The sequence below is a fragment of the Lutjanus erythropterus genome, chromosome 2, assembly GCF_056507025.1.
Source record: "Lutjanus erythropterus isolate fLutEry1 chromosome 2, fLutEry1.hap2, whole genome shotgun sequence".
Taxonomy (NCBI): domain Eukaryota; kingdom Metazoa; phylum Chordata; class Actinopteri; order Lutjaniformes; family Lutjanidae; genus Lutjanus; species Lutjanus erythropterus.
In genome coordinates this window covers 18,027,641-18,037,141 of record NC_139318.1, presented here as the reverse complement: position 1 = coordinate 18,037,141, position 9,501 = coordinate 18,027,641, and the positions used below count along the sequence as shown (strand labels likewise).

General features: G+C 39.2%; 1 protein-coding gene across 1 annotated transcript; it reads right to left on the bottom strand.

Moving 5' to 3' along the window:
• Positions 1–20: 20 nt before the first annotated feature.
• Positions 21–7,447, bottom strand: myl9b (myosin, light chain 9b, regulatory). Its single transcript, XM_084730373.1, has 4 exons — positions 7,290–7,447; positions 1,495–1,698; positions 855–1,016; positions 21–768 (listed from the first exon to the last, which is right to left on the bottom strand). Exons 2-4 carry the CDS (start codon positions 1,676–1,678, stop codon positions 593–595), a joined length of 522 nt encoding a protein of 173 aa, XP_084586499.1. The 5' UTR covers positions 1,679–1,698; positions 7,290–7,447; the 3' UTR covers positions 21–592.
• Positions 7,448–9,501: the final 2,054 nt, after the last annotated feature.

Here is a 9,501-nt window from a genome sequence, read left to right as displayed (position 1 = left end):
CTAATAACCATTTCATCAAGTGGAAAGACTTGTCACTTTTAATACAAACAATCAGAATGATCTTTTTTTTTTATCCAACATACAGGGATACAAATATTACAGATAAGGAGACTTGTTGCAGTGCTTGTGCAGGTGTGTTGGGTAATTGGCAGGAAGAGGTAAACATTGCTGGTACTGTAAAAAGCACTGAATGTGGCAGTCCAAAATCCGCCCCCCCCACACACACACACACACATAAAGGGTGTTTTATGCATCTCAAAAGTCCAACCAGGTTCCCTGCAACCATCTAGTGGCAGTCGACTTGTAGCTATGAGATGCAGATACACCTGTCTTCATGGTAACCTTCAATGATGGTACAAATGTACTGCAAAATACTTCTGTGGATTCCAAATTAATCCCAAGTTCCCATCTTTCTTAAACATGTCTTAACATTTCATGTAGATCTAAATAAATGTAACACAATTTATAAAAGACTTTGATATATACTATTCTTAATTTCTCCTGAACCTGTAAGGCTCTTAAAGGTAGGAACTGGGGACTGATTTGTGGAGCAGTATGTGTGCAGGAGGCCCGAGGCAGTTGGTTTCCTCCTCTACTCGTCATCCTTGTCTTTGGCGCCGTGTTTGAGGATGCGGGTGAACTCTCCATAGTTGAAGTTGCCCTTCTTGTCAATGGGCGCCTCACGGAACAACTCGTCCACCTCTTCATCCGTGAAGCGGTCGCCCATGGTGGTCAGCAGCTCTCTCAGATGGTCCTCGTGGATCACACCTTGGACACAGATAAAACAGAAGATGAAGCTTCAAACTCTGCCAATGAGCCATGATGTACTCAGTGTTTTGTTTACACTGACTCACCAGATCCCTCCTCATCAAAACAGGCGAAGGCATTGCGGATGACATCCTCAGGGTCTGTTCCGTTGAGCCTCTCTCCAAACATGGTGAGGAACATTGTGAAGTTGATGGGTCCTGGTGCTTCAGCCATCATACCCTCCAGGTATTCATCAGAGGGGTTCTTACCTGAGGAAGGACAACACTGTTACACATATATAGGCCTTTTCTTGGGACTATACAGCACCAGGAAGTGTTTTTTTATGCTATTTCCCATAATGCAGTTCTTGTATCACCTTTCATAAGACCCCATGCCCCTGGTAAATGTTCACATTTTTCAAATACTTCACTCCAAGCCTTACAAAGCCTGTCTATCATACGTTTAAAAACAGTGTTGGGTAAGTTCCTTTCAAAATGTGGTGTACATTTACATAATAACTATTAATTACTTTTTTTGACAGTAATAGGTTCCTTTACAATGTTATTGTATGTGTAGATTAATGCATTACACTACCCTTGTGTTACTTTCACCAAAGTAACTGCAGAAGAATAAGTAGGCATTATAAAATGGAAAAGATAATGTAGTAATAGGTGGAGTATTCCTTTAAAAGCAGTGCCAGACTCTTGACATTAGCCATAAAAACAAAGTGAGGACACTTCTGCATACCCAGAGAGGCCAGCATGTCATGCAGATCCTCCTTGTCAATGAAACCGTCTCTGTTCTGGTCGATCATGTTGAACGCCTCTTTGAACTCTTGGATCTGCGACTGGTCGAACATGGCGAAGACATTGGAGGTGGCCCTCTGAGGGCGCTTCTTGGTGGTCTTTCCCTTGGCACGCTTGCTCGACATGGTGGCGGCTTGGTCTGGGCCTGTGAACATTCAGAACACATGATTCATGGATTAAAGCAGTGCTTCTCAAACTTTTTTTACACCACATTCCACCTCAGGAAATATCAGGCTCTCCAAATAACTAATAATAACAATATTAATTATATAAATTATTCAATATCATCATTATTATTATATATAATATATATCAGTGATAATTTTGCAGTCTTTTTAATATAACATTTATGCTGTAGTTCTAGATGCTAATTGCTTCTAGTATTTCTCCATTAACATCAAAGTTAAAATTAGCTTAGACGTTAACTGGTCCCTCAGGCCACATGATAGTGGCTACTGGTTACTCAATTTTTTTATGTGAGGGCTACATGCTGAAGTTGGGTTTTATATTCATGTATATGTATATGGAAAGTTTATAATGCCATATTTTTATATTCCCACAGCTTTACAAAAAAAGAAAAGCTCATAACTAAAAACCTTCTGCTCAGGTTTCCTAGTTTACAAGGATTTAATGTTTGCTATCTGCTACACTAACCCGTCCACAACATGTTAACACAGCTTAACATGAACACTGATTTCAGCATCCATTTCAAATGATGAGTTTGCTCTATTCAACAAAAATACAAATACTACACTTTCTTTTTTCTCCCTTTTTAGTTGAAACACGTGTTAGTGAGCACTTTTCAAGATAATCTACCCACCTGACAGGTGTCTAACATGAATGCAATATTATCAACTAAAAAAGACATTTACTAGGCAACAAATACTGGCTAATTAGAGGCAGAGTAGGGTGGGTCATGACTTTGCCCTCTTGGGAAAAAAGGGTATATCCCTATGTGAATCAGCCTTAGCTAATTGCCTAATAAATGTCTTTTTTTCAAGATATAACTGCACATTTTAGGGATCTCTTTTATTGTGACCGGTCCAAGGAACACCTGTGTAAAAATCATGTTGTCCCTATATGACAACCCTGTCAAAAAAAAAAAAAAACTGTAGCAGAGCATCCAAGTAGCTATTTCATATTTTTTCTTTTCATTTGCCCCAAGCAGGAGAATCTTTTCCTCTCGCTTCCTCTAGAGAGAATCACACTCCCTAAATGTCAGGTACAGTGATGGGTGTGAAAATGACAGGCCTCCACAATGCACACTGCAGCTAACTTCAGGTCCTTCTACAAATAGACCTGTCACTCACGTTTAGGTCTGCGAGGATTTGTCGTGTGTGTGTGTGTGTGTTCTGTGATTGTCTTTTACCCAACCAACAGCAGCAGGTGAAGGTGGCCGATGAGTCACCTATGAAGTATGACATCATGCCCCGAGAGACGCTGAGGTGGTGTGAATAATGTGTGGCACTAACTCACACAGTTAGATATCTTACTCAATGAACTATGTCGGCAATATTAGACTTAAGTTGAACAATATGTGTCAAATGCAGGTGTGCTCTGCTTTTTGTTGCACAGCTGTAACCAGAGATGATCTCAAAGTGATGACCATGTCCAGACAAGTCGCTTCCTCTCTAATGTTAGTGTTTAAAAACCATTCATCATATTCACAAGACAGTCAGTTTTCTCTGACGTCACTCAGGGTGAGAAGCTCAATTGCTGTTATCAAACTGATAATGTCGTTCGGCTGCGTTCCAGGTTGTAAATGCAGGAAATCTGACAAATTACTGTTGTTATTATTTCACTGCTTCCCAGCTGATTAGCAACTGAAAAGACAATATATTGAGAAAATTCTGAGGGACATCAGACCATATTTCAAAGTGAAGCAACATATTTGACAACTCATTAGCTACCATTAAACAAGTTTGCATTAACCACCTTCTTGCTAACCTCCTGATAATGTTACATGACAGAACAGGAAGACATTGATACTGAAATATTAGTGTAAGAATGAATTTACTGCTTCCCCTATCGTATCATGTATGCTAGCACTACCAAACAGTAATGTCAGCTAGGAAGTGGTTGAATGCTAACGTTTGCCTTTGTCTAATGGAAGCTAATGGATTATCAAATTTGTTGTTTTAGCTTGAAATATGTCCCTCTGGATTTTCACTATTCATTGGTTTTCATTTGCTGATCAATCTGGAAATGGTGAAATTCTAACAATTTTGTTCTTTTCTACAACTCGCAACCTGAAACACAGCAGTACAACAGCGTCCTTTTGATAACAGCGTTTGAGTTTTCCACCCTCAGTGTGATGTTAAAGGAAAATGGCCACCATGTGAACATCTTGAATGGCAACTCAAATCTCCTCAACGGGCCTTGTTAAAGCTACAACAAGGAACTGTTAAATTGTGCTGATTTTGGAGATTTTGTTTCCACTGCCATAACCACAAAATATCTTGCCTAAAATAAAATCATCCAAAGAAAAATCTCCTCCTGCTTCTTTTTAACCGGCTAATGTATTTCTCACTGTGACTTCACCCAGGAAACTGTAAACACAGGCTCTTTCAGTCTGCACGCTGTGAATCGTTTCATCAGATTTCACAGAGAATTTGACCCAGTGGCAGGCGTTAAGAATAACCATATAGAAATAACCAATTTTCTCACTGCTGGAGTCATTTGCTTATAAGCCTCATATAATGGCATCTGTATTACACTGAAACGCTGTTTAATACCAGTAAATAAACTCCTTGTAGTATGTTTAAAGATGAGACAGATTATAAATTATTTCTGTACAAAATTAAGAGTTTTGAACACCAGTGGGTTCAGGTATTTAAGATGTGATGTTCATCAGGCAGAGTAGTTCATTACATACATTTGAAGCCTTAAAATTTGATTTCCTAATTACTTCAATAAAGAAATGACCAAAATTGCCATTACATGTCATCCTGCGTCAGTATTAGAATAAAAAACTCACATATCTACCACACATTCAAATAAAGTAGTTTTTTTTTCCTCGTACAATCATAATACAAAATTGAACACATTTCTGCACTTTAGCCACAAAATACACCTCTATGTTTATGTATTTTGTAGCACATTACAGTAGATGAGAATAATATCTTATATCCAACAGTAGGCTAGGCTTAAAGCTGCCACTTGTGTCGACTTTTTTTGTGTTCAACTGACCTCTTTTGTTGCTGCATGAACAACAGTCTGTTATTCTGTACAACTTGTAATGTCATGGTTTGTATTTGTATTTTATTTATTTAGTCAACGTGCATTTGACATGTAACTCTGCTGTCTTCTCGGCCAGGTCACCACTGAAAAGGAGATTTTATCTGAACTGCTCAACTAATTGTTGATTTCAGAGGCCCCTGTGGACAAAAGCAGTAGTGTCTCCACCGTCATCACCACAAAATATAGCATCAAAAACAAATTTATCTAAATGAAAATCATCATCTTGCTCCCTTTTAACTCATAAACATACTACCCACTGTAACTCTGCCTGGGAAAATTTAAGCACAGGCTTGTTTCATCTGATTTCACAGAGAATCCGACCTGGTGATGGTTATTAAGAATAACTTTTTACAAACAGCCAGTTGTCTCGTGGATGGTCTCATTCGCTTATGTAGGTCGTATAGAAGAATCATTATTAAGCTGATGCTGTTTCATAACCAGTGAAAACTCCCTGTAGTACCTTTAAATGAATAAATAACCAACATTGCCAACAAATGCCATCCTGTGTCTGTATTGGAATAAAAAAAATCAAATATTTATCACAAATTCAAATTGTTTCTCTTATATAAAAAACAACTTTTTAAGGCATTACTGCATTTGTCAGCAAAATACACTTGTACATTAATATATTCATAGCATATTACAGTAACACTGAATACAACAACACTAAATAGCTCTTTGATGTCCTTATTCACCATAAAATTTGTTTGTAGGTGCACTTTGCAACACTGTCTGTTATTTTATCTAATACACTTGAGTTGTGTGTCTCTGTTGCTCACAGGCCTCACAGTAAAGCTGGTGAAGGCAGGGTTGAGCAGCTTTGCCTATCTCTTTATCTCAAATCTTCTTCTGTGAGTACATAAAAGTTTCTTCCTCTGCTGATCTCTACACAAATGAATTCTACTGCACCACTCAGCAGAATTATAACCTCTATTGCCAATGCAAATCAGTATGACAGGCATCAGTTCTGTCCAGAGTTTATAACCTTAATAGCGTTTGTACAGGAAGATATTATATCCAAAAATGGATCTGTATGTCTGAGTTCTTAGTATGAAGGTTCCAGGAAAGGAATGTCAGTGAAGATGAAGTTTTGTGAGCGGTGGTTTCATTGCTCACACATGTTGAACCTGTCCTTTCTTTCATTTGACTACTGTTTGGCTGCATCTGCCCCCTCATGTGCCAACAAAATGAAAGAAATCTGGAAGGTGTGTGTGTGTGTATGTGTGTGTGTATGTGTGTTGTTGGCTTGAAGCCCTTCCATCTCACAGTCGCGGAGGAAGCTGGAAACAAAACCGCATCTAGCTCCAATGTAATGTTTCGGGAACAGAGGAATTCCTCAATCTGATTAGGGCTGGATGGTGAGGTGTTCTCACAATACACCACATTTTCATTATGCAGATGCTTGCAGCAATTTTCGCTCCAATTGTGTCGCTGTAACAGAATTTTGTTGGGGCTCAAATGAAGTGGTAATCAGCCCTTTGAGTTGAGTTATCTCTATTGAGCATTCCTGTTTGGCTCCAGTGATACAGCAAGGTACTGTCTCCTGAGAGAGAGGCTGATTGGGGTTAAACTGAAGTAATCAATAAGACAAATTCTTTGGCCGGTGTGATTATTTCATAACTTAGGATGCAAGAAAAGAAAAATGATTTCCAATGACGTAACAACAGCTACAAATCCTCTGCATTATACTGCAGAGAGTGAATCAACAATGATTCACAAAAGAGGCAGAGAACAACTATTTCTGACTCCAGCAGCGTAAGCATTGGGCTGACGTGCCTCAGCTTGGCTTGTAATGACTAATTGTATTTGTTCTCTGTCCACCACTGCTCCTCTGTGGACCCTTTTATCCATCGGGATGACAAAGCTCCTCTGTTTCTCAGTCCAGCCAGGACAGGCACACACACACACGCACACACACACACACACTTTGATATCATCAAGCAGTCAGTCTAGCTATCATCTCCTCACCCTAAGTCCAGGTTACACGGGTCACCACTACTCAAGAGAAGACCAACGGTCAGGAATTCCAAAAGCAAACAGAGGGTGAAGTGGAATTTAAGCTCTCATCGCCTATAAAAAGACATCAGAAGTGTCTATGTCTGCGTGGTTAAGAGTGTGTGTGTGTGTGTAAATGGGTCAGATGCATTCAGAAATTCCTGTGTCTAATGTGCTGTAGTGATGAGATGAAAGTAAACACACCCCATACAGTACTTTCATACTGCATTACACACACAAGCATCTAAGCTAAGCACCCCCCACATGTTTCTTTCCTTGATGAGCAACAGATGAAAAAGATGTATTGTAGCAGATCTGGCAACTTTACTCAAAGATCCACTTCAGAGGCTCTCTGTAAGTCAATCCTCCTCCTCTTCACTCTCAGTTCTGACAGTTGAGCACTGTTCCACTGATCTAAACAGAATTCTCTCAAAACACACTTTAACACTATATATCTAACCTTTTATGCAATCCAGGTGTAAAGAACAACTTTTTTCTCACCTTGGCTTCAGGTAGAAATGTTCAGAAGTCCCCTCAAACTCCTTTTTGTCCTGGTCCGACACAGCAGTGCGAAAGGGAAGCAGGCAGTCCTACTGGAAAGTTTGTTTAAAGAATCAGACTCCCTGTGGGTCTCCTCCCCTTTCTGGCCTAGCCAATGGAGAGGCCGCCCTGTCCCATACAAAGACATCTCAGGCCAGGCCATTTCTCCATACAAGGCAAAAGAATGCACAGGCTGCAGCTTGCTACTGCCACAGACGCCGCTCTGGATGTTTGGGAAAAAGGCAGAAATGACAGGAACTACGATAAGGCTGCCTTATTTAGAGAAAAGGGGGCCTAAACATTTAGAGGAGGCTGTGGAGACATGAGGGAGAGAGTTGTGTGAGCAGATGCAGAGCAGATTTTGAAAGCCAGTGTTTCTGTCGTAAGACTATGGGTTTCCTTAAATAGGCAGTTTGGCTGGCCATCACTGACTGCGGCCTTGAACGTGCAGGGAGGGAACACCTTGAATTATGTCATGGGGGTAACATCTGGTTTGTAACTGCTCACTCTTTTTCTCATCATGTTTATTAAAGAAGCACTGAAGGAAACCCTGCTTATTCAGTGTAAATAAATGTGCTCTGAAGTCTTCTGGCAGCTGTTTGCTCTGACACAGCTGTTTTCCACTTGAAGTGTTCTCAGAGATATTTAGCCTGTTTTTCTGTCAAGACATTATTAAAGTATTAAATACCTGTGTCATGTGTCATGTGTAACATCCTCGTCTCCTTAATTGGGCAGTGTATAATGTATACTGTACAGGAGCATCAAACTCAAATCAGCCCAAATCAGCTTTCTGGCTGCCGTCAAAGGATCAGTTGTAAATGTAGAACTATACAAATATATCCACTTGTTATCATATTGAATACTTTTCCTCTTTATAATTATTGGTTTTAAAAATAAATTAATCATTAATAGCTAGAGTGTCACTAGCAGCTAGACACGTTCAGTGTGTCTATAAAATGGGAATGCATTCTGGGACATGTAGTTGGACTTCCATGTACATGGAATAGCATTATATTCTTTGACACTTCTCGTGAGCTACACTAATGGAGGTGCTGGACTGGATTCGGCCCACAGGCCTTGTTTGTTTTGATATCTTTAATTGCAAATTACTTTTTTTTATCCAGCCCACACCCATTTTTATACTTTGCCATAATATAATCCAACAAATGTCAGTTTCCTTATTCAATCGTAAAATGATCAGTTATGTTTTTAATTTCTGATGTGGGTGTGTGTGTGTGTCTGTGTGCGTTTATATTGTCATTAAAACAGTGAATGATCTGTTTTCATTTGTTTGAGAAGTGCAGCTTATGCACATTTTAGTAAAACATTAGTGAGTAATAACAGTAGAATATTGGTCTTTCATTGCAAATAAATTCAGGAAAAACTGAGAGAGCGTGAACTGGAGAGTTCAGGCAAAGAAAGCAGGCGTCTCTGTTGAACGGGCCTCTGTGCAGGAGCAGTGATGCCCTCTGCTGGACCAGACTAGTTCTAAATTCTGAAATACTGAAAACTCCTCAATGAATGATGATGCAGACAAAAATGAGGTGGGAGGGCTGTGAAATAGTTCAGTCTGGCTCTGTACACATGAAGTTGTGAAGCACACATATGGTGGGTGGGAAAGCAAACACTTTTTCCAGTTTATCATATGCTCATACAGAATAATATCAAATGTGAAAATAGCCTTACCATAGTTTTCACTTGCTATCTGTAATTTATTCTAAACATATCAATAGAGCACTTCTAGTAATGTATTGGATATTTCTGAACTAAGCAAAGAGTTTCTGAACACAAACACCATTTTCTTTTTGATATGAATCAGTAGAAGTGCTAAAAAAGGACAGCTATAAGTTTAGTTTATTACTTAATTTGACAGGCACAGCACATATTAATAACAGTTATGAAAATATGCCAGAGGTAGCCAGAAAGGCTCATTTTCATCAGAACATCACTCTATTATTTTTCATTTAAGAGATTTTTTTTGTGGAGAAGGATATCAAAATATTAGGGGGGAAAAAGTAACTTTTTGAAATATGCATTCCTCAGTGGTTTTATGAAAATAAGCTTTATTGTGCATTAAATCTTTTCAGCTCTGTAAAGGTTCAGGTCAAGATCAAACTCCTAAAACAACAAGTCCTCCAGTCACGTTGTAAATGCAGTGAAGCTTATGAACCCT